The sequence below is a fragment of the Sphaerodactylus townsendi genome, linkage group LG07 (assembly GCF_021028975.2).
Source record: "Sphaerodactylus townsendi isolate TG3544 linkage group LG07, MPM_Stown_v2.3, whole genome shotgun sequence".
NCBI classification, from domain to species: Eukaryota; Metazoa; Chordata; class Lepidosauria; order Squamata; family Sphaerodactylidae; genus Sphaerodactylus; species Sphaerodactylus townsendi.
The window spans coordinates 114,616,477-114,642,298 of NC_059431.1; the positions used below are offsets into that span (position 1 = coordinate 114,616,477).

A 25,822-nucleotide genomic window follows, 5' to 3' on the forward strand; every position below is an offset into this window, starting at 1 on the left:
AGTATGTGTGTTACGCATCTCACTTTACAGTTCAGTCAAAAGCACAGGAGAAATTGTGGAGAGAGGCTACAGCTGACTTTACTACTGAACGGAGATGCTCGCTTGGTAACTGGTGTCAAGCCCTGGATCAGGACCAATACCGGACTCAGCGATTACAATCGGAAGTCTTTTATTGTCAGACAGCGGCGTGGCCCTAGAACCGTGGTGGCGAACCTTTGGCACTCCAGATGTTATGGACTACAATTCCCATCAGCCCCTACCAGCATGCCAATTGGCCATGATAACAGGGGCTGATGGGAATTGTAGTCCATAACATCTGGAGTGCCAAAGGTTCGCCACCACTGCCCTAGAAGAAGCCAGTTCTAAACACTGGTCCCTCTAGCACCCCTTTTAATGCCTCAAAGGGCCCCCCTTCCGTCCCCAGAAACTTCAAAGCAAAGCATTACAAAACAGGAATGAGGTGATCGTTTGTTCTCCAGCTGACAGGAACGGCTATCATCCCCACTGGCACTTGGGCTAAATCTACATACCCCAGGTTACAAAGGTGGTAGGAAGCTGCGATTCAGGGGAGCAGATTACCACTGCAGGAACAGATCCCCGTTTAATGTCAGGCGCGCTACCTGACAACTGGTTCAGTCAGATCCCAAGCATTACAACTCTTGTTCTACGAATGCCAACGCGCTGGCTTGCAATCAAAATCATTTGTGTCTATTTCTGCCTCCACAACGAACCAACCCTGTTGCCTCCCAAATCAGAAATGAAAGAAAAAGGATCCTTTGCGTGTGAATTCTCTCTGACACCCTCCTCCAATGGCATTTCACTATACTAAACACTTAATCCAATTAAAACCCAATTAACAAAGAAAGGAAAGGCCAAGCTGTCAACTGTACCCCATTACCAGCAACAGTCTGAGTATTTTTTTAAAGATGTAGCTGAACATTTCCCACCACATTTCCCTAGAACAGGGGTCTGCAACCTGCGGCTCTTTCAACCTTAAATCGCGGCTCCGCGTTGCCTGGAGGTCGGAGGGTAGTGTGGGCGTGTCCCTCCAGCCCTCCAGAGCAGCGCTGGAAGGAAAGGTGAGTGGAGGGGCCGAACTGGAGGCAGCTCCGTGCATGACGGTGCCGCTTTTCGCATCCCCTCCAGTCACCTCTCCTTCCAGCGCTGCTCTGGAGAGCTGGAGGGACACATCCATGCTGCCATCTGACCCCTGGAGGTCAGAGGGTAGCGTGGGCGTGTCTCTCCAGAGCAGCCGCCATCCCCCTCTGCCATCCCCACAGCCGCCATCCCCCCTCTGCCCCACAGAGTTTCCCTGCCCGGCGCCGCTGCCTCCTGCAGCGCAAGAGGCACCGGGCAGGCCGCAGTTGCCATCCCCCCTCTGCCCCACAGAGCAGGCCTGCCTGCTCCGTCGGGCAGAGGGGGTTTCCCTGCCCGGCACCTCCGCCTCCCAGCGCTGGAAGGAAAGTTGAGGGGCCGAACCGGAGGTGGCACTGTGGGAGCCGCCTCTCCGGCTCGGTAGATCTTCGGAGCCATGGAAAACGGGTCCAAATGGCTCTTTGGGTGGTAAAGGTTGCCGACCCCTGCCCTAGACTATTTCAGAATGTTTGGCTCCAATTTCCTTGTATTTTAGATCAAGTTCCTATCAGCAAAGCTGGAAAACACGTCCATCAACAGACAAGGTGGATGTTTGTTTCTTAACAAGGCAGAGTCCCCAGGAATGCACACACAACTCCCCCCCCCAAAAAAAAATCACTTGTCTTGGTTTAGAAAGAAAGGAGTTCTAAAAAACAGCCTTTATAAGAACTGAATGTGCTCGATGTCTTCAGGAGGCACTGAGTGCTGATTAAATATGGATGTGCTAAAGCCAGATTATTAGTAATAGTTTTATGTCAGGCCTGTTTATTATCGAAAGATGTACCAGGCAAGGTTGCCCTCTCTGGCCACTGCCAGTGAGCTGTTAAGCAGAGGCGTACCTCCCATTGGGCAAAGTGGGCAGCTGCCCTGGGCGCCACCTTGTGGTGGGCGACAAAATTGCAGGTTTGTGAGGGATTTTGTATTTTCAGTGTTTTTCCGTTTTTGGCCTGCAGGGGACGCAGATTTTAGGCTAGCAGCACCAAAATTTCAGGGATTTTTGGGGAGACTCTCCTGATGATATCACCCAGGTTTGGTGAGGTTTGGTTTAGGGAGTCCAAAGTTATGGACTCCCAAAGGGAGTGCCCCCATCCCCCATTGTTTCCAATGGGAGCTAATAGGAGATGGGGGCTACACCTTTGAGGGTCCATACCTTTGGACCCCCTGAACCAGACTTCACCAAATCTGAGTGGTATCATCAGTAGGGTCTCACGAAGATACTCTGAAATTTTGGTGCTGCTATCTTAATAATTGCACCCCTGACAACAGGCACCCCCTAAATTTCCCCAGATTCTCTTTTTAAATTCACTCCCTTCCCACCAATGCTTGTTTTCTTTCTTTCTTTTATTCTCTCAGTGCCTAATAAAGGTTGTTGTTGTTGTTGTTGTTGTTGTTATTAAATCTACCCCCTTCGGCATGGATTTAAAGGGAGAATCTGAGGTCCCCAGTTTAAACACCATTTAAAATGATGCTGTTTGGGGGTGGATTCCAGCATCACTTGTTTAAACTAGGGAGCCCAGATTCTCCTTTTAAATCCACCTTAAAGGGAGAATCTGGGCCCCCCCAGTTTAAATAACATTGAAAGTGATGCTGTTTCCCCCAATTGTGGGGACTGGATACAACACCATAAAATGTTTTCATAGCAGTAATAAAACATTTTGAAACCATTTTGAAAATGTTTTCCAAATATCATTTCAGCTGTGTGGCATGGCCCATTACTATGTTCAGATTTGTGAGTTGGGGGATGTTCTATAATGTGATGGTGACTTTGAAACGACCTGGTGGAAAAAAATCATTGTTTGGTCATGGTGGGGGAGGGTGGCCACCCATGGGGGGGGGCATCAAACTCAGGTTTTGCCCAGGGCTCAAGTTCGCCTAGGTACGCCCCTGCTGTTAAGACATAGGTGTCAAACTCGTGGCCCTCCAGATGTTATGGACTACAGTTCCCATGATCCCCTGCCAGCATGCATAACATCTGGAGGGCCGCGAGTTTGACATCTGTGTTCTAGTCAGATATGGCATTATAAACATGAGAGTGATTTCCCACACTCTCCTAATCCGTTCATTAATATTGGGAGCCACAAAGGATTTCCAGAGAGACGCCACACACATTGTCTTGTGGCAGTTAGCAAATTCCTGAAAAGCACTGCATCTGATGTAGGAACACAATATTGAATGCAATAGAATAAAGCAGTCGCAGGATCGACTGGTAAAGCACAGCCTGTTAATTCTCAAATAGTGGGAAAAGATCGGGTACCAAGAGGATTCTATTTCAGAAAGCTCCTAAGAACATGTATTAATTTGGCATGAGCTGCATATCACCTGCAACGTAAATCTTGGACAAGTCCCAAGACAATCTGCACAGCGTAAGGGATCTGTAATACAGTTGTCCCTTCCACACAGAGGCTTTCCCAATCGCGGGTTGGCATGAGAAAGCACTGTAAATGGGAATTTTAATGACTTAGCTGTTTAATAAAATAAATGAACAGCTACATATTTTTTCTCTTATAATTAAATTTGTAGTCAAAGAACTATGGTTCAAAGCATGTTTGCAGCAATCTCTCATGTGACATAACGTACTGCTCTCTCAGTGATCTTTGCAGCTCTTTCCAGATATTTTTTTGGGGGGGGGGGGTGCCACACCCCTAACCCCTGTGATGTCAAAGGGACAACTGTACACAATTTTTACAACATTTTCTCTCGACTCAGCTGAAATAAGTGGCCGAGACATATGCCCATAACCATTCCCAAAGATCTTTTGTCAACTCTAAAAATAATGTTTTGTTCCAACTCTTAATATACTTAAGATTTTAATCTCTCCATTCTCATCAACAGTGTCTACAATCCCAAAATATGGGCCTTGAGGGAGCCACGGATCAGCCCTTCAAGCATGTTTTGAGCTCTAACTTCCTTCTACTTCTTTAACAAGGTGCCTAATATCTTGTCAAAGGCTTTCACGGCCGGATTCAACTGGTTGTGGTGGGTTTTCCAGGCTGCGTGGCCATGGTCTGGTGGATCTTGTTCGTAACGTTTCGCCTGCATCTGTGGCTGGTATCTTCAGAGGTGTATCACAGAGGGAAGTCTGTTACGCATTGTGTAAGACTTCCCTCTGTGATACACCTCTGAAGATATAAGCTGACTATTTCAGCACATTTTTAATGTTGAAAAAGCCCCCCTCGGTTTATACTCGAGTCAATAAGTTTTCCCAGTGGTAAAATTAGGTGCCTCGGCTTATATTCGGTCGGCTTATGCTCGAGTATATACAGTGTGTGGTTTCTCGCCAGGAGCTGGTAATTTGCTATATGTTGAATGCTGGATTTCCCACTCTAGGCTGCATTTCCAACCCTAGGCTTCTATTCAAGTCAACAAATTTTTTGTGGTAAAATTAGGTGCCTCAGCTTATATTCCGGTCGGCTTACACTCGAGTATATACGGTAGACTTTTTGCCACATATTAGACAACAGAGTACCAAGAGAGGTCATAAATATCAGAAGGGTCCATTGAATACTTACTGTGAAGGGCCTTTCTACTGGACGGCAGGGGGATATCTTGATAGGGTGTCTTCTTCACCAATTGCAAGGAGGCAGGAACTAATTAACGAAGTAACGCCTTCTTCCTGTGAGGTCACGACTCCTTCTAGCCTCAGTATCCATTTTTTGGCCAAGCAGTCACATGACAGGGACCACAGGAAGACAAACAAGAACATCGAACAGATCAACAATAAACTAACAGTTGCTCCCCGGTAACCTGACCTAAACTAGAGCATTAACATTGGGGACTGATAGCCCCCCAGGGAGGGCCAAGATATCCCCCTGCCGTCCAGTAGAAAGGCCCTTCACAGTAAGTATTCAATGGACCCTTCTACTGGAGGCGGGGGATATCTTGATTGGGGCCTCCCTGAGCAGTGTCCCCAAAAGTAGGGTGGGAAGCATCAGTCCCCAATGATATTCTCCAATACCCTTCTTCCGAAGGCTACTTCGGAGGCGGCCATGGAGTTCAGTTCGTAATGTCTTACAAACGATGAGATTGACGACCAGGTGGCGGCTTTGCAGATCTCCTCCACTGTCGCGTAATTTCGGAAGGCCGCGTTGGCGGCCGCGCTCCTAATGGAATGGGCTGTCACCCCTGACGGAATGGGCAGTGATTGTGCTTTGTATGCCTCAATAATCGTAGCCTTGAGCGTGGTGCTGATGGCTGCTTTTGACATAGGTAAGCCCACGTTGGGAGGGCTTACATTGATGAACAGCGGTTCCGTTTTCCTAAGGGGCTCTGATCTGATCAGAAAGGCTTTGAGCGCCCGCCACACATCCAGGGTGTGCCAGAGCTTCTCCTTGGGATGGTTTGGGTTAGGCAGGAATGACGGGACTGATATTTCCTGTTTTAAATGAAATGTCGAATGAATTTTTGGGCTGAACGTCGGGTCCAGTCTAAGGGTCACCCTGTCTGAGTGGAAAATACAGAATTTTCTGTTGGGCGGCCATTAGAGCTTGCAGTTCCGGATCACGTCTGGCGTCTGGCTGATGTGATGGCCAGTAGGAACAGAGTTTTCATTCTCACCCAGCGCAGCGGTATCGATTGAATGGGTTCGAAAGGTGGCTTCGTTAGTGCGACCAAGACTGCATGTAATCGCCAGGTGGGGAACCTGTGGATTACCGGAGGTTGCTTGAGAGTCACTCCTCTAAGGAACCGCCTCACGTCAGGGTGTTTGGCAATGGTGTTGCCCTTGATAGGCGTGCACACCGTGGAAAGTGCTGCCAGTTGCCGTCTCAACGTAGCGCTTCGCAGGCCCAGATCAAATCCTTTCTGTAGGAATTCTAGGATGTCTTTGATTGCCGGTTTCTCCGGGTCTATATCTCTGACTTCGGCCCAGCGTGCGAAGGTTCTCCACGAGGCATTGTAAATGTTAATAGTGGATTTCTTCCGTGCGCCCATGATGGTGTTGGTGACCCTTTCGGAGTAGCCTTTTTGCACTAGTCGTTTCCTTTCACACGCCACGCGGTCAAGCAAAGCCACGTTAGATCGGGGTGAAATAGCGGACCTTGTATTAGCAAGTCTGGGGCTGTTGGTAGTGTCAGAGGCTGTCCGCTGGCTAGCCCCTGGATGGTGGAAAACCATGGCCTCCGTGGCCATCTTGGTGCCACCAGGATGACTGTTGCCTGCTCCAAGATGATCTTCCTCAGGAGGCGTGGGATTAATGGGAATGGTGGGAATGCGTATAGCAGGCCCGGCGGCCACTTCACCGTCATCGCATCTGTTTCCTCCGCCGTCGGCTGGAAGAACCTCGAAAAGAACCTGGCTGTCTGGGCATTCTCCGGCGAGGCTAGGAGGTCCACTTCTGGAGTTCCGAAGGTTTTGCAGATCAGGCGGAATACTCGTGGGTTCAGCTGCCATTCCCCTTCTTGTATCTGCTGTCTGCTCAACCAGTCTGCTTGGTTGTTTAGCTTTCCCTTGATGTGTTGCGCTTCCAGCGACAGCAGGTTTTTCTCTGCCCAGGACAAGATCTTTTCCACTTCTTGATGCAACCTTGGGGACCTTGAGCCCCCCTGGTTGTTGACATACATTTTGGCCGTCACGTTGTCGGTCCTGATAATGACGTGTTGTCGTTGTAGATCCTTTTGGAAGTGTCTTAAGGCCAGAGCTATGGCTCTGGTTTCCAGTATGTTGATGGCGAGTTTTGTCTCTTTTTCCTCCCATCTTCCCTGTACGTATTGTTGGCCGAGGGTGGATCCCCATCCCTGCAGGCTGGCATCTGTGAAGACCTGGGGACGCTCCCCGTGTAGGTAGCGCTTGCCCTTCTGTAGGTTCCTCTTGATTAGCCACCATCGGAGACTGTTGCGGACTGAGTTTGGGATGACGATATTTTTGTCCCGCTTTTGGATTATGTCCCATTGAAATCTGCGCAGGAGGTGTTGCAGTGGCCTGGCGTGGAATCGGGCCCACTGATTCAGGTCCATCACTGATATGAAAAGTCCCAGGAGGCTGGCTGCCTTGAGCAGCAACGGTTGCCTGGCGGTTAACAAGGCTGAGGTTACTTGCTGGATTCTCTGGATCTTTTCTTCGGGAATGAACAGTGAGTCCTTTGCCGTGTCCAGGATGGCTCCCAGGTGCTCGATCCTTCTTTTTGGTTCGATTGAGCTCTTTTCGAGGTTGACCATGAACCCGTGCGCTTGTAGTGTGTTCTGCACTCTGGTGACATCGATTACGCCTTGTTGTCTGGAGCTGGACCTGATTAACAGGTCGTCTAAGTAGGGATGGATGTGGATTCCCTCCTCTCTCAGACGAATTATCGGGCCTAGAAGTATCTTTGAGAACGTTCTGGGGGCCGTGGCCAGTCCAAATGGGAGCGCTTTGTATTGGAAGTGTTGCCGGCCCACCGCAAATCTCAGGAACTTTCGATGGGCCTGGTGGATCGGGATGTGCAAGTACGCTTCCCGTAGGTCTAGGGAGGTCAAGAATTCGTTGTGCTGCAGGGCCGCAGATATAGTTCGGAGAGTTTCCATACGGAACCTCGGCAATCGAATTGATTTGTTGACTGTCCTTAGATTCAGCACTGCTCTGCAGTCCCCATTTCGTTTGGGGACTGTAAAAAAGTGTGAATATGTGCCTAAGAACCTCTCCTGCAGTGGCACTGGCTCTATTGCCTGGATGTTTAAAAGGTGATCCACTGCCTGGAGGGTTAGGAGGGCCTTGGCCGGCCGTGGCGCCAATGGAGATGGTATGAACTGTGGTTTTGGAAACTTTGCAAACTCTATCACATAGCCTTCTTGAACTACCTCCCTGGCCCACCTGTCTATATGGGGGCCCTGCCAGGCTGACTTGAACCTGGATAGACGTCCCCCGATTGTGGGGTCTAGGTAGTCATTGTTTTTTGAAGTCTGGCTTGAATGGTTTTCCCTGTTTGTTATGTTGTTTTTGGAAGTTTTTGTTCCGAAAGGAGCTCTGTTGGCGTTGCTGCTGCTGCCAGCTTGGTTTTGAGGACTCTCCGGAGTATCTGGGGAGCACTCTGTTGGAGCGAAACGTGGTTCTGGAGTTGGTGTTGCTTTTCTCCTGTCTCACCGATTTGGGCATTGCCTTCTTTTTGTCCTTGGTTTCGACTAGTACCCGGTCTAGATGTTTGCCAAATAAAGCCTCTCCAAAATAGGAGTAGGCCGCCACCACGTTTTTTGACCAAGCATCCGCTTGCCAGGGTCGGAGCCACGCGTTTCGCCTGGCGATCATGGTGGACGCCATGGCCCTGGCTATAAGAGCGATGGCATCCAGCGTGGCATCCGCTATAAAGGCAGAAGCCAGGAGAACTCGCTCCACTCCCTCTCTGGTGGCAGAGTCCATAGCAGGGATCCTTTCCAGGATCCTCTTGAGCCACGCCATGCTGGCTCTGGAGACCGTGGAGGCCGGAGTGAGGGCCTTAATGGCTGCGGCCATCCACTCATGTGCCTTTCGGAGGGCTGCCTCCGACCTTCTATCTAGCGAATCTCTAATATTTCCCTCTCCTTCCTTGACGACCAGGTCCCCTGAGTGGAGAGCTGCCACCGGCTCGTCTATGGCTGGTGCCTGTAACATTGTATGGAATTGGGGAGGGACCAGGTATGTCTTTTTGTACGAAGGTGGGAGCGTTTTGTGCGCTGCTGGTTTAAGCCATTCTCTTCTAATGCGCCCCACGAAGTATTCCGGGATCGGAAAAAACTTTGCCCCTTCTTGGTCTGGAGGGAAGTAGTCTAGTTTGCCTTTTGGGAAGCCCTTAATGGGCTTTGCTGGAACAATGTCAGAGTCAGGGTCTGCTGGGGGGTCTTCTGCCCCCTCCTGATCTTGCAGGTCCAAAGCTGAAATGGACTTCGTGATCAGTAGTTGGAGGTCCTCTAATTTAAAGAATTTTGGGGACTGCTCTGTAGCCTCTATGGCCGTTTCCTCTGCGTCAGAGAACCTTTCCTCCCCTGTCCCTTCTTCGTCCTCGGAGGAGTTCTCCTCCTCCTCCTCCGGGAACTCAATGGGATTCCTGTACTGGCGCCTTCCCCCCGCCTCTCTTTGGCTGGTCGTGGCTGCCGTTTTACTGCGGCCTGCCTGTGCCGGGGCGGCGCGCCTCTCCCTGGCCTCCAGGGCCTTGTCTATTTGTTCAGCCAAAAAGCGCGCGAACTCTTCTGGCGGCGCGTTGTGCCAGGCCGCGACTGCCGTTGCCGCGGTTGCTGGCTGAGAACTGGGGCCTGTGGACTCCGCCCCCTCCCCCCCGGGGGCCCGGCTCTTGCCTTGTCGATGAGGTCGTTGCCTGGACTGGGGCTTCAGGTTCTTCTTGGCCGGGGGGGAGCACCGGGGACTCCGAATCCCGCATGGGGTAGGAGGAACCGGTGTCGGAGCCGCCGCTAACGGCTGCGCCCTCGGAAGGCACCAAGCTCCCACCTGTTGCAGGGCCGCGCGGCCGCTTGCTCACGGGCGCGGTCCCGTCCTTGCCGGCTGCTTTCTTCTTCTTATGGAGGTCCTCTGCTGGAGCCTCCGTGAGGGCGATGGTTTTTGCCCTGCTCAATCTGGTCCCCTCCGCAGCGGAGCGGCCGAATCCCTCCCTGGGGTGTGTGAAAGAGCGATGCGACATCTTGGGCGGGAACCGCGTGTCGCGGCGAGGGATCGAAGTAGTGAGCTTCTCGCTTCCTGAAGCGGCTTTTAGAAGGCGCGAATGTGTCTAACCTAATCACTCCTCTTTTCCCTAAACGTTTCACACACTAAGCGGGGGGAGGGAGTGACACAAAACACCAAGAAACAAGTACACACACAAACTCAACACAAGACTCCTACGTGCTAGATCCTTAAGGAGCTAAGCACAAACACATGCACTCCTTGCCAGGCTGGGAGGGAAAAGAAGGAATACTGAGGCTAGAAGGACGCGTGACTCTCCCACAGGAAGAAGGCAAGCATTGCCGTTAATTAGTTCCTCTGCCTCCTTTACGAATTGTGGTGAAGAAGACACCCTATCAAGATATCCCCCGCCTCCAGTAGAAAGGAACATATGAAACTGCTTTATTCTGAATCAGACTTGTTGGTCCATCTAGGTCAGTGCTGTGTACTATAGTAGGCAGCAGCTCTTCAGGTATATGGTGGAGGTCTTTCACAGCACCAATCTGGTCTTTTTAGCTGGAGTTGTCAGGAATTGAACCTGGGACCCTCTGCATGCCAACTGTTTTGTGCTTATAATTACCCACTGTGCAGTTCACGTACATGGGCCTGAATGGATCTTGGCCCTGACCTGGATAACTCAGGCTAGTCTGATCTTGTCAGATGTGACTTGATGGCATTAAAAAAAAACCCATCTTGACCACAGCCAACTGGGCCAACTGGTAATACCCAGTCTCTCCCTTTAACTGGGTAAGAATCGTACACCTCCTATATTTAAGTAACCCTTAGGGCCTGGTTATCTCCCCCACAGGCATTTTGTGGGAGAGTTTCTTTTGTTGATGTTTTCGAACTTTGTTTGACTCTAAGCCCACTGTAGTAAAATGGCCCCACTAACTCATGAGCGCTGGGGAGAACATGGTTGCTGAAGTCCAAGACAGGAAGTGACATAAAAGAAGAAGAAGAAGAGTTTGGATTTATATCCCCCCTTTCTCTCCTGCAGGAAACTCAAAGGGGCTTACAATCTCCTTGCCCTTTCCCCCTCACAACAAACACCCTGTGAGGTAGATGGGGCTGAGAGAGCTCAGAAGAGCTGTGACTAGCCCAAGGTCACCCAGCTGGCGTGTGTGGGAGTGTACAGGCTAATCTGAATTCCCCAGATAAGCCTCCACAGCTCAGGCGGCAGAGCTGGGAATCAAACCCGGTTCCTCCAGATTAGATGCACGAGCTCTTAGCCTCCTACGCCACTGATGCTCCTTTCCTGCCTCCCTGAGACTGGGATGGGAAATCACCCAGGAAGATGTTCTCCTAACCTACCAGGAGAAGGGCCCTTCACGGTGAGTATCCAATGGACTGTTCTGGAGCTGGCGCAAATGCGCTGGGGGAGGGGCAACCTACCTGGGCGGCTGGGCACCATGAGACTCCATAACACCCAATCCAGAAGCTGCCTCCGTTGCCCAAGCCTGCTGGTGCAAAATGCTGCGCTGGCGTGACCGGGGGCATTCCAGGGCGGGCCAGGGTGTGGGGCTGATCTTAGTCAGCTGGCCCCCTTACGCCAGCAGAGACATTGACGGAGATATGCCATGATTCTCATGGCAAATCTCTATTCCTCACTATGGGAGATTTTTGCTTTTAAAAAGCCACCCTCGCCCACCCAGCCCTGGACTGTTAAGCAACTAAGAAATGACATACACAAAGAGCATGCAGCATTGCATAGTATAAAGGCAGTGCTTAGATGTTTAACATGCTTTCACTGTTATACCAAGTAAGTACTATGCATAGGAGTTACTCAACATAAAAAGGAGAAACTTCATTTGAATCATTCTTCTGTTGGCAATTCAAAATAAACGATTTTTAAATCAATTGCCTGTCTGTAAGGCCCTTATGCAAATTCTGTCTCTCTGGATTATTTGTGATTTCTTGGAAAGCGGAATGAAGGTAATTTGTTCCTGACAGACATGATAATAAAGAAGTAACACCTTCTTTTTTTTCCCCCCCGTTCCATGACTCACCATCATGCATTTTGTATTCAAATCAGGACTTTCTTCCTACATGTTTTCTACAAAACACAATAGAATATCCACGCAGATGGCACTGTCTAGTGAAAAATAAATCAGCAACTAATGTTAAGAGGACAGAAGCCGATGAACAAACAAACGATGGGAGAGTACATCAACTTTCAGTGAATGTAACAAGGTCTCTCACCTTAAATCTCTTGTCCTGCAGAACTTTCTTAATGGCAACCAGCTCTCCCGAATCACAGAGTTTGGCTTGATATACAACACCAAAAGATCCGTTCCCAATCACCTTGGTGTCTGTGTAACTAACTTCTTGAGGCCTGTCTGGACCTTGTCCAGGAGTTGCTACCACGGTGGTCACTTTACTGCCATCTTTATCTCCTGCAACATCAAAAACAAAGAAAGAGAATTAATACCAATGAATTAGGAGGAGAGCAAGTTGAAGAGCAAGTTGCTGCCATTTCATCTCAGAGGGAGCTCCTCTGAGGTTATGATCTTCAGCAACAGGTCTCAATTAGTGTCAAGGATGTCTGTCCTCAGCTGCACGTTCCTTAACCCAATTTCCCCCGAACTCTTAGAAGGAAAGGCAGAATACCCCTGCACATCCATTGAGTTCAAGGTTATAGGAACACTTCCTATTTACAAAAACTCAAATGTCAGGGCATTCACAGTATAATGTTAGATCACAGGAGTCAAACATGGGGCGCAGGGGCCACATTTGGCCCCTTGAGGGGGCTTATCAGGCCAACAAGCTGGCTGAGACAACCCCCCTCGCTCCCAATCAGCCTGATAAGTCCTCTCAGCCCCACCCCTGCAGGCACATCCTCCCCAGGGCCGTTCTGGGGCCAGCTGCCACCCCAGAGGCGTAGATACAAGGGGACCGGGGGGTGCGGGTCGCACCGGGCTCCCGTCTGGGGGGGGGGGGGGGGCAACAAAAATTTCAGGTTTGTTCTTTGTATTTTTTAGTGTTTTCCAGTTTTTGGCCTGCAGGGGCGCAGTTTTTAGGCTAGCAACACCACAATTTCAGGGAGTTTTCAGTGGACTCTCCTGATGATACCACCCAAGCTAGGTGATGTTTGGTTCAGGGGGTCCAAAGTTAAGGACTCCCAAAGGGGGTGCCCCCATTCCTCATTGTTTCCAATGGGAGCTAATAGGAGATGGAGGCTACACCTTTGAGAATACATAACTTTGGATCCCCTGTACCAAGCTTCACCAAACCTTGGTGGTATCATCAGGATCGTCTCCTAAAGACACACTGAAATTGTTATGCTGCTAGCCTAAAAACTGCGCACCCTGCAGGCCAAAAACTGAAAAAACACTACAAAATACAAAAAACACAAATGAGCAAGGGGGCCCCCCAGCAAAACTCAGATTTTGCACCTGGCTCCATTTTCCCTAGCTACACCTCAGTGCCACCCCCACCCCAACAAGCCACATTTATGTTATATCCGGCCCTTAGGACAAATGAGTGACACCCCTGTACGAGATGACTTTGGTTCAGAGGAAAGTGAACCCCACAGCTAATCAGTCGTTCCACTATTGTGCTGCTGGGGGAAGGGAGACATTTATGTGAGATTGATTTCCTTCTAGCAGCAAACTGCAGGACAGCAAAGAGGATGTATTTGGGAGGACCGCCAAGCTAGGCAGAAAGATATTATTCCATGCGTTACAACAGACAGCCCTCTCCTCCAGTGGCCTGATGAGGACTGCATTTCCAGGAAGTGTTGAGAGGCTGAGTTTCAGTTAGAAGGAAAAAGAACAGATCTCACAGTGTAAGGTACAAAACCCCCAAACTATTTCACATTGGGAGAACTCTTAAGTCTGACTCATATCACTAGGAATCAGCAAATATGAGTATTTTCCTGCTCTGAACCTCATGATTGACTACTAAGACTGGAGTCAAGATGAAAAGGATGCCATACAGCTGTCCTCAGAGCTCAGTACTATAGGGAGCCACATTTAACTGAAATTTCACCCTCTTGAAATTCCTTGCGAACCTCAATTTGTTTAAATTACTGTTAACACAGAAAAATATAGCACGGGGAACGGCTTTTTAAAAGAAATATCCCTTGCCTTGTCAAAAGAGAAAATATAGTTCTACCTAGTTGTATGTTTGTCTACTGAAAATATTTAGAACCCGCTTTTCTGCCGATCAATAAGACTCTTGTTAAGAAGAGCTATACATGTAACCCTAACAGCTTCCATTATTCAGTTAATTTTCATTTAGTTTAAGAGTATCTTTTTAGACTGGGTTCTGCAGGCAAACGGCTACTCAGCAATGGAATCAGAAAAGCTATAAAACCAGAAGAAAATGCAAGACTGAAAAGAAAACCAGTCGTCGTCCCCCCGCCGCCATCACGAAAGTATTTCTACCATATATCAAGGGTATCACTGATCGAATGGGAAAACATAACCTTCAAACAGTCTTCAGACCAATCAGCAAAGTAAAAGAGACCTCCCCCCCGCCTCCACAGAAGTCTATTGCATACCATGTAGTTGTGGACAAGTACACACAAGGACTACAAAATGCAGCATTCTGACAAGAATGAAGGAACATGGCAGGCATTGCTAACTAATCCAACCTGGGAAATCAGCATTAGATGCACATGGTTTAAATCAAGCGGGACAAATGATCTTATTGAAAACACAAATTCTTGACAACTCTGACAGCTGCTACATCAGACTACTCAGGCAAGCCAATGAAATCCACAAACACCAGGACAGTTTCGAGAAAAAGAAAAAGTGTCTGAAAAATCAACAAAACCTGGCTACCAGTATTAAAAAACACCAAAGGCAAAAAACAGAGATATTTGAATACAACTGCAAATGAACTCTGCCCGGACACTCGCAAATGGTCTCACTCACCACCACCACCACCCCACACACACACACACCAGTGAGGTGGACAAAACAAATACCCAACAGACAATCACTCCGCACTGTGCTACAGAGAGAAACACATCTTACCATGACATGCCACTGAAGATGCCAGCCACAGATACGGGCGAAATCGTAGGAGCAAAAATTATCAGACCATGGCCATGGTTTGGAATATCCACAACAACGAGTTGATTCCAGTCACAAAAGCCTTCAACAAAATGTATCTTCCTATGACTACTAAAAGAAGTATTTTACTACCTAGATGCACGAAACCCGGGGTTTCAGCCGGGAAAACTGTTTCTGCCTGCGCACGTTTTGATACATTTATGCTATCGCTGCCTAGGAACGAAGAAGAAGAAGAAGAAGAAGAAGAAGAAGAAGAAGAAGAAGAAGAAGAAGAAGAAGAAGAAGAAGAAGAAGAAGAAGAAGAAGAAGAAGAAGAAGAAGAAGAAGAAGAAGAAGAAGAAGAAGAAGAAGAAGAAGAAGAGGAAGAGGAGGAGGAGGAGGAGGAAGAGGAGGAAGAGGAGGAAGAGGAGGAGGAAGAGGAAGGGGAGGAGGAAGAGGAAGAGGAAGAGTAGTTTGGATTTATATCCCCCCTTTCTCTCCTGTAGGAGACTCAAAGGGTCTTACAATCTCCTTGCCCTTCCCCCCTCACAACAAACACCCTGGGAGGTGGGTGGGGCTGAGAGAGCTCCGAAAAGCTGTGACTAGCCCAAGGTCACCCAGCTGGCGTGTGGGAGTGCGCAGGCTAATCTGAATTCCCCAGATAAGCCTCTACAACTCAAGCGGCAGAGCTGGGAATCAAACCCGGTTCCTCCAGATCAGAGTGCACCTGCTCTTAGCCACTACGCCACTGCTGCTCTCCAGTAGCATACTGAAGTTACTTTTCTCATCTTCTCGAAGATTAAAATCATTCATGTTCAAGTCCAAACTATTAGTACCACCGGGGGAGGGAGATGAATGGGGAGTTAAATTTCTAAGTGTTGACAACCTAAGAACAAGGTGGAATAAATTGTTACATGCTTGGCTCTGGCTGACTGACAACAAGATTAAGTCTGCTTTGCACCTCAATCTGCACTGTCAACATCAAGACCACGTGACACAGCCACAGAAATATTTGGTATTGGTACATTCCCCAGAGGTGCCTTCTCTCCCCACAGGTCTGTGATCCTCACTTGGTGGCTCATGGTGGCCACATTCGCTATTCTCTTGGTGGCCACATTCGCTATTCCCATCAATCAAAAGAGCCACATGACTCCTATGTAAGTCAAAAGGTCAAAAACCCAAAGGTCAAAAACAGGAAGTGCATTTGGGACAGATTCAATCTTTACCTTCAACTACTCAAGCCTTTGTGTTCTGCTTCTTGCATTTCTTTTTATTATCATCAGGGAAGCACAGTGTCCCTTTGCAATATTTGTTTTTGCTGTCACCTCAAAGCGGACTTAGGTGACCCTATAGGGTTGTCAAGGCAAGAGACATTCTGCAGAGTGACCCTGGACTCCCTTGGTAGTTTCCCTGACCCCGCTGAGCTTGAGACAGACAGTTGTAAAACATATATATATATATATATAAGCTGAAGCTTCAATGTGATTTCTCAGTATTTCAAGAAGAGATCGCAATACAATACATTCGCCAGCCCCCTTAAACAAAGAAGAGCGGAGAAAGAAGAGTTTGGATTTATATCCCACTCTTCTCAACCACAAGGAGCCTCAAAGCTGCTTACAAATGTCTTCTTTTCCCCTCCCCGCAACAGACACCTTGTGAGATAGGTGGGCTGAGAGAGTTTGGAGGGAACAGTGACTAGTCCAATTGGCCACGCTGGCAGGGGTTGATGGGAATTGTAGTCCATGGACATCTGGAGAGCCGCAGGCTGCAGGCCCCTGGACTAGCCCAACATCACACAGGAGGCTCCATGTGTGGGAGTGGGGGATCAAACCCTGTTCTCCAGATTAGAGTCCACTGTTATTAACCATTACACCACACTAGCTCTCTGCACAGGTTGGACCATCTGAAAAAGATAAATGTGTCCTGCATCCAAACAGGAGCGTTGCACCTATGACCGTGGAAGCAGTCACTTACCAAAGCCGCTCACATTCTTCCCCATTCTTGAGAGAAGGAAAAACATTTTTTTACTCTACCAGACATTTGGATTCTTATTCTCAAAAAAAAAGTTAGGGATGAAATCAGACACATCAGTGAAGCCCAAGACCATCCAACTGTTGTGGGTTTTCCAGGCTCTGTTGGCTGTGGTCCAGTCGTTTTCACTCCTAAAATTTCACCCACATCTATGGTGAGCATCTCCAGAGGCATGTCACGGTTAGATGTGTTTCTCTCTGTGACATGTCTCTGACAATGCCAGCCATGGATGCGGGCAAAACATTAGGAGCAAAAACTACAAGACCACAGCCACACAGCCGGGAAAACCCACAACAGACAGTCGATTCCAGTCGTGAAAGTCTTCGAGAGTACCTAAGACAAGTTGCCCAGTTCTACATAATATGTCACTTTATACAGTCCCCTTTGCAGGCGGTGATACAGTCTCCCAAATTGCTGTGCAAAGCAGAAAAACAGCCTGGGATGCACTTCTGCTCACATCTCGGTCTTAAAAAATATAAGAAAAGCTGATCTTTATCACGAAACCTGCAAGTCAGCAGAGAAGTTTGTTTGCAAGATGAACGACCTTCCTAATGAAGGCAGTGACGATAAAGCAGTGATTTTGCTTAGCAAAATGTTGGTCACCTGAAGCGCTGCCTCCTACAAGTTTTACATGACAAGAGCTCATTACCACTTGATCCTGTGATGGCAGACAACTTGAGACATTCAAAACCACCACTTGCACCACTGAGAACAGACTGGACAAACTGTGATGGGAAATTTGTTCTGAAGCTCATGTTCTGAGATTTGTTCTGAAGCTCCAGTGCCTTGTTCGCAATAGATTGATCACAAGTGGGATTTCTACTGCAGTGATCCCCAGTGTGGCAACTTGTGAGTGCCTTGGTGCAAAGCAAAGAGTCGGTCATGGCTTTCCTGCAGTTCATGGAGTCCTTAGAAGAACCTATGGAGAATTCTGCAAGGTGCACCCAGTAAGGAACAGCTGCCTTCTTGCAAGAAAATGCTTGGCTTGGAACACCCTGGCATTTTGTTATTGGCCCCAGCCCTCCAATGGCAGCCATCTTGTGTCCAGTCTCAAAGTTCCTCTTTCCTGTGGTATTCAGGAATTCTTGACTGGCAGCCATCTTGTGTCCATTCTCAAAGTTCCTCTTTCCTGTGGTATTCAACAATACTTGACTGCTGGCTGACTCTCCCAACCAAGCCAGCAATTGCTCTGTTGGAACCAATAAAAAACCTACTAGGGACATTTGTGTATGACTCTCCTCTGGCATAATTTGAACGATCTTGTCTTTGGAATGCATAGTGATGCATGTATCACGAGCCATCTCTTCGAGCTCTTGCCAATGGCAAGAGGACTGAAACCATGTCCATGTACTTCTACCAGGACTGACATTTAGGAGTGCTGTTTGCCAAAGAAATGGCAAAGTAAAATCCTGTTGACCCTCAAAACATTCCTTGTTAATTGAAACAGGAGCACAATTGGTAAAAAGCCCCTCCCTCTCTTTACAGTCTCCAACATGTTCCACCCTGTCCAATTTGGGAGAGAGTTATCCCCCAAAGAAAAATGCCCTCATCGTGCCACAAAAGAACTGTACCCCATATTCAACAAGTTAACAAATTTATAAATACCAAAATAATCCAAGAGAAGTGTGGAGAAAGGAACTGTGCTGGAATGACAGATTTCTATGTGAAGATTATAAATTCTCTGGACCACAGGTGTCAAACTCGCGGCCCTCCAGATGTTATGTAGCACAGTTCTCATCATCCCCTGCCAGTAGTCCATAACATCTGGAGGGCCGCGAGTTTGACACCTGTGCTCTGGACAAACAGAAAGCAGCTATGACATCTTACAGCTTCTCACCGGGGAGACACAAGGCCTGCAGCAGTAAGTCCTTAACAGGGGACTTCATCTTGTCCACATGGCAAGGGGCAATGGGAAGAAGTGACAAAGCAGGAGAATGACCATTTGTTACCTACCTGTGAAAGGTACTTCTTCTCTGAGCAAATGAGGACACCTTTAATTGATTTCCGCTGCTTTTTTTAAAAGAAAAGATCAGAAACCTTTATTAGGCATCAAGATTTCCACTGCTTGCTAGAGAGGCAGGAACTGGAATGTCTACTGCTTGATAGAGAGGAACTGGAATTTCTACTGCTTGCTAGAGGGGTAGGAACTAGAATTCTTCTCTTTCCTGTTTCCTGTGGAGATCCCCCTCCTCCTTCTCAGTTCTGGGACTCCAGTCAGCAGTTAAATCAACATATAAGAAAAAAAACCCTCAAATTTTAAAGCTTACAACAGTGTTAAAACACCAAAAACTTCGAAATAGTCAATAAGGGGATACGAACAGTTAAGAAAGAAGTAGGGAGGAGTGAAAATATAGGGCAAGTTGTCCTTATTTGCTCAGAAGAGAAGGACCTTTCACGGGTAGGTAAACAGCAGTTTTAAACTTGAGGACATCTTTGGGACCTCCCACAGAAGTGTACCTATTTGTTGGGTGGGTCATCATTGTCTAGACTCTAGATCATGATGAAGAACTCTTCTCCCAGATGAATCATCTACAGAGCTGCAAGTGTTGATCTTGTAATGTCTGATAAATGTAACACTGATGATTGCAGATCTTTTCTTGACTAATGTAGCATTGGTAGCTGTGCTTCTGATGGAATATGTTGTAATCCCAGTTGGTGGATCCAGTTTTGTACTTCATATGCCTGCACTACACAGTCTTTCAGGTATTTGCTGATGGTAGCATTCCATATTTTGTGCCCTAGGTTGGGGGACGAGACAGATTTAAACATCGCCTTGGGTTTCCCAATATCTTGTGTTCTGATGATATATGCCTTGAGGGCTGTTCTGACATTGAGCTTATGCCAAACAACACCTTAGAGTGTTTAGGTTGACACTATGAAAGGTAGTGTCACCTGAGGAACAAAGGTTGGAACAGTCCTAAGCACTACCTTGTCCTTGTGGAAGATACACAAAGATGACTCAACTGACAATGTTCCAAGTTCTGATATTCTTCTTGTTGAAGTGACAGCGATGAGGAAGATCATCTTCATCCTGAGACACTTGAGCGGTATGTCGCAAACGGGCTCAAAGGGATGTTTTGTGAATATATTTAGGACAGCTTTTAGTTGCCATTTAGAGAATCGATGTATTTGAGCTTAAATCCTTGGAAATAGCTCCTTTACAAAATCTGATGATGTGAAGATGTTTTGTAGTTCACTAGTTTTGTAGTGTAGAAAACCACAGTTGATGTGGCAAAAATTACCTCTGCTCTTTGCTCCTGAATCTTTCCGGGAAGTTTTCGGATGGCTAATATTGGAGGAAACGCATACATCAATCCATTTGGCCAGACTGATGTTACACTGCTTCTGCTGACAGACTGTGGAATCGAATAAAGAACCTGCTGAGTTGTGTGTTCACCTGGGTGGCAAATAAGTCCACCGAGGGATGCTCCATTAAGAAGAAGAAGAAGAAGAAGAAGAAGAAGAAGAAGAAGAAGAAGAAGAAGAAGAAGAAGAAGAAGAAGAAGAAGAGAAGAAGAAGAAGAAGAAGAAGAAGAAGAAGAAGAACAACAACAACAACAACAACAACAACAAGAAGAACAAGAAGAACAAGAAGAAGAAGAAGAACAAGAAGAACAAGAACAAGAAGAACAAGAAGAAGAACAAGAAGAAGAACAAGAAGAAGAAGATGAAGAAGAAGAAGAGGAAGAGGAAGAGGAGGAAGAAGAGGAGGATTTATATCTCCCCTTTCTCTCCTGAAAGGAGACTCAAAGGGGTTTACATACTCCTTTCCCTTCCCCCTCTCACAACAAACACCCTGTGAGGTAGGTGGGGCTGAGAGGGCTCAGAAGAACTGTGACTAGACCAGGGGTAGGGAACCTGCGGCTCTCCAGATGTTCAGGAACTACAATTCCCATCAGCCCCTACCAGCATGGCCAATTGGCTGATGGGAATTGTAGTTCCTGAACATCTGGAGAGCCGCAGGTTCCCTACCCCTGGACTAGACCAAGGTCACCCTGCTGGTGTGTGTGGGAGTGCACAGGCTAATCTGAATTCCCCAGATAAGCCTCCACAGCTCAGGTGACAGAGCGGGGAATCAACCCTGTTCCTCTAGATTAAGTACACCTGCTCTTAACCACTGCACCACTGTTGCCCAATGGCCATGATCTCCTCGAAAATCTCCTTTTTCAGTTGCCATCTGCCCTGTTGGATGGTTTGTTAATTTAACCAGTCCACTTGTATGTTGTGCACACATCTGATGTGTTCTGCCATGACTGACATTCGGTTTCTCTCCGCCCACTGGAGAATCAGGAGTGCTTCTTTGTGCAGAGCTTGAGATTTGGATCCGCCCTGTCTACATAAGCTTTGGCTGCAATATTGTCAGTGCATACCAAAACATTACACCTGTAGAGAGTCTTCTGGAAATGTAGCAGCGCTAGTCATATGGCTCTGAGCTCCAGTAGATGTACTGGCATTTTTTGTTTCTTGGTCTGACCAAATACTTGAGCTGGTACCCCATTCAGGGTCGTGTCCCACCACAGAAACTGGAATCCATTATGAGTTGATTACATGACTGGATTAGGTAACACTGGCCCTCTGTTACGTTTGTCATTTTGGTCCATCAGGCAAGGCTGCATTTCACATCTCTAGGCACTGTAATGAGAAACGTTCTGTCCCCTGGAGATGCACATTTGAAATAGCTGTATGAGCTGCTATAGAAGGGGTCTGCAACCTGCGGCTCTCCAGATGTTCATAGACTACAAATCCCATCAGCCCCTGTCAGCATGGTCAATTGGCCGGGGCTGATGGGAATTGTAGTCCATGAACAACTGGAGAGTCACAGGTTGCAGACCCCTGTGCTATAGCGTCCTCAAGTGTAATCTCCCCCATTGGATTGTGTTCAGGTTTGATATCAGTACACTCATAAGACAGAATAGTGTCAATAGGGCGGAAGACATGTTGCAGATAACTGCTATCGGATGTCCTTTTTTTTTCTTGGCCTTTTTCTATGTTACAAACACATGGTTGCCCCTGGTGTCCATAACAGTCCCATAATGGTCCAGCTGTCTGTGTGGGATAGAGTCCATGCTTCTCTGAAGAGGGCCAAATGCCCTTCCCCCACCGGAGGAATGTTGAAATCACGCTTTGCTGGGTTTGTGTTCAGTATCTTGTTTGTCACATCTGGGTTGAAATCTTTTCTCAAAGGGTCTTTTCTTGTTCGATTGACGTGAATGACACCTGGTGTTCTTGCGAAATACTTGATGGAACTTTGGCACCAGACACTGGGAATGAAAAGAATCTCCTGTCTGTTCCCCTGAGAAATGGTGGCATTGCTTTCGATTTATCTTTTGCCTCTACAAGTATCTTGTCAAAAGCCTCCCCAAAGAGTTCATCTCCTTGGAAAAGATATGTGGAAACCAGAGCCCTGGCTGAAAAGGTCAATGAGTCAAGTGTGACATCAGCTGCAAAGGCAATTGCCTTGAGATTGGCTCCTTCTTGCAATCTAAGGCTGGAGTCAGAAAGTAGTTGCACCATCTTTCTTGCCCATACAATGGATGCTCAGGAAATCATAGAAGCTGCCACAGATGCTTTAATTGTCATGGCCCCACCGTCTCATGTCCCTTCTTGGTGCATTGATCAGTCCTTCTGACAGTGGCATCTTGGTGTGACCCTCAGCACCCTCTGTCACTAGATGTGATCATTAGAGAGGGACTGTTTGTCCTCTTTCCCAGCTGCACCATCAGCAGTGAAGAAAAAGAGGAAGAGTAGAGGGCTTCTAGACTTCAAATCCAGCTGGAATTTGCTGAATGAATGAGCCAGGTGTGTCTAGTCAACGCACTCAAATTTATGAATTATGCATTGATCAGTCCTTCTGACAGTGGCATCTTGGTGTGACCCTCGGCACCCTCTGTCACTAGTCCTGACGTCTGCAGAGCCATCCATCAATGGAACATGAATAAAGTCATTAGCACACCGTGGCATGGAATAGTTTCTTTATAAAACTTGGGAATCAGGGGATGGCCAGAGGCTTTTGCCATTCTGCTCTCATCTGATTTTCAAAAAATTCTGAAAGGGGAAAATCATTTTTGCTGAATCAGTGCAAGGAAAAACTACAGTGGAACCTCAGTTTTCATTGGTAATCCGTCCGAAAAGAATCGATGAAAACTGAAACCAATGAAAACCGAGGCAAACTTTTCCATAGGAATCAATGTAAATCCAATTAATCCATTCTAGGGACTCCAAAAAAACATACCAAAAACACATTTTTGGGTGAATAAACATAGTGTTTAATGCTGAAAACAGTAATGAACAATAACACTAGGACCAGAAAGCTGTTACCTAGCCTAACAGGGGTTATAAATTTATTAAAAGGGAATCGCCACCAGCTGCTAAGAGTGTAACAGCACACATATGGTTTTAAAATAGCAAAGGGGAATGGGCACTCAGCTTAGCAATGCGAGAGGCAGCTAGGAGGGGATATTTTAGACTATGTACACGGGGAAGGGATTTGGCAAGGAGCGTTCCGCAGAGTAATGCAAGAGTCCAAGTTGAGTTTTAAAATATTTATATAAATTTGGTTTAAAAAGCATACATACAGCAAGGCATAAGAGCACATACACACAAGTTCCTAGTATATAAAAAGGTTGGAAAAGTAGAAATTGCAATGATATATGGGGGTGGTCAGGGCCATAACAAAGCTGTCCAAAGAGGTCTGTTTCTGATGCCTCTTTAAGATTTGTCTGAAATGGGGCAAAACAGTGTCATTAAACAAGTTGCAGACACGGCCTGCAACAGCTTTGTCTGGGTGATTTTTCTCCACAAACCCCTGCACCTTACTGCAAATTGATGAAAACCGAAACCGATGAAAACCGAGGTTCCACTATATTTATGATCCTTGTGTCTAGATTTGGTCTTTTTCTTAGGCCGCTCTGTTTCACCCAGGGCATCTCTGAAGCTAAGAGCTGCTAGTGTTTCAGATAAATACTGGTGGTCTTCCTGTCTGAAACATCCACGATCAGACTCGGGCATCTTTATGTCCTCCTCTTGCTCATTCTCAGGGAGGAATTCCCTTTCCTTCCTAGAATCAGTCTATCAGAGAAGTAAAAATGTCTCTGGCAGGGTTAACCTTCCTGTGGTTGCGAGCAGCATCACCTATCAGAGTCTTGGAAGGGTCACGGAGACCCAACGAAAAGGCATTTTGCAACTCTGCAAAAAATGGGGAAAACATTCCATTGATAAAATCCCACCTTGAACTGGAAGGCAACTTGAAACTAGTTTTCAAAACTTCCACAAAATATGGAGGAATGGTTAAACAAAACGCTAGAAAAGATGTGATCATTACGACTGGGATTACATTCAATTTGTTTTGGACAGCGACCAAAGCCTGAGGCATTCCTAACCGTGTGGGGCTGTGGCCTATGAACCTCATCCATAATGCAACAGATGCAACTCAGTTCCTCTGCAAACTACATCTGGGTTCCAGAAACCACCAGGTATTGCTGCTGTGCTCCTTCCAGAAACAGTTATTTCAACAGCCCCAAAGCACCCAGCCTAGAAATAAATCTCCCAAGGGCGAACTCTTTTGGGAGAGGGACTGTTTGTCCTCTTTCCCAGCTGCACCATCAGCAGTGAAGAAAAAGAGGAAGAGTAGAGGGCTTCTAGACTTCAAATCCGGCTGGAATTTGCTGAATGAATGAGCCAGGTGTGTCTAGTCAACGCACTCAAGTTTATGAATTAGCATTAATGGCAGAATTACTCTAAAAACTACTGGCTGGGTTTGGAAGCCCTATTCACAACGTTATGAATTTGCACTAGTATCTAGTATTCAGTGTCACCAAAAATGTTGACTGTAAGGTGTTAAAGAACTCCTGGAGTTAGGAAAACATGAATAAAAATGGCCGGGAACTGCAAAAGGAACAAAAATGTATTTGGCATTGCAATAATGAGCAAGAAACACCCCTTTCTGCTAAACCACAAGTAGATATAGCGGATAGCAGATTGTTGGGATAGAGAAACAACATGGTATAAAACAAACAAAAATTATCTCTTCCACACTGCATGCCAAGTGTGAGCTTCAACTTCAACTGGGACGAAGTTATGGTTATGAAACTTCATAACAGCAGTTCGTGAGGGACATTTTCAATCTTTGGATTCAGCACTTTTTGGGAACGTGGGCAAATTAGCTATGATATTTTGCACAAGCCCACTGAACTCCTGGGATGAAGACCGCCCCCCCCCCCCCCCTATTTTATTCATAGTCTGCCTTTCCCACCGGCACTGAAGCCGTGCTTTCGCCAGGTTTCAAAACAGCAATTATTACAGTTCCTACAGAGACTCTTAGCTCTGGCTATACAAGGCAGGCCAGGTAACTGGCTTTCAACTTACCTAGTCTTTTATAGCTTGATTTTATTGTGATCATTCACAGTATTTTTTCAGTCTTTATTTCACACTAAACACATGTGCCCTTTGTATTCTAACAACTCACACTTTTTGGGTACAATGAATTTCTTTACCTTTGTATTTCGTACTTAGGGATGTCGACTGTGCACTTCCGCCTGGATTACTGGGAAAAATGACTCAACCGTTGTACAGAAAAATAGGACACAGTTTACCAAAGGTTGCTCAACTATTTCAAGGTCTAATAACCAGAGCGCCTTCAACTCTCAGGCACATGGCCCCAGGGTCCCACGTAAGTATGGAAGGAGTGGAGTGGAACAAAGTTAACACTAGAGATATGAAGGCCTAGAGGGGGTGCGTGGCCAAACACAAGACCAAGGCAGCAATTTATGAGTTGGTGCTACCTGCGGTCATGGATGGGAGGCCCCTCGGATCTTCTGAAGTAACAGTGGGGGGAAGAAAGCCTGGGCCGACTTTCTGCTTGAAGAAAGCAGCAGAGAGATCACCAGGAAACCCACCAGTGGGAGTCATGCTAGGAGTTGCTGCCCTGCCCACTGTGGCCAGCTCACTCAAATAAAAACTCACTCGAGTCTGATTCCTGTGTAAGCCCATGTTTCAGCTTACATGAAATTAGCAGGGGTTTGATTGCCAGGAGCATGAAAGGAACAAAAGATGATGATTATTAT

At 47.1% G+C, this 25,822-nt stretch overlaps 1 protein-coding gene across 3 annotated transcripts in view; it reads right to left on the reverse strand.

The window, feature by feature from the left end:
• Positions 1–25,822, reverse strand: part of GSK3B (glycogen synthase kinase 3 beta) — a 119,905-nt gene that overhangs the window by 59,122 nt on the left and 34,961 nt on the right. For all 3 annotated transcript variants that reach the window (XM_048502642.1, XM_048502640.1, XM_048502641.1), the window contains exon 2: positions 11,932–12,125. In XM_048502642.1, the coding sequence (XP_048358599.1) occupies positions 11,932–12,125 (194 nt within the window). The remainder of the gene's footprint in view (positions 1–11,931; positions 12,126–25,822) is intronic.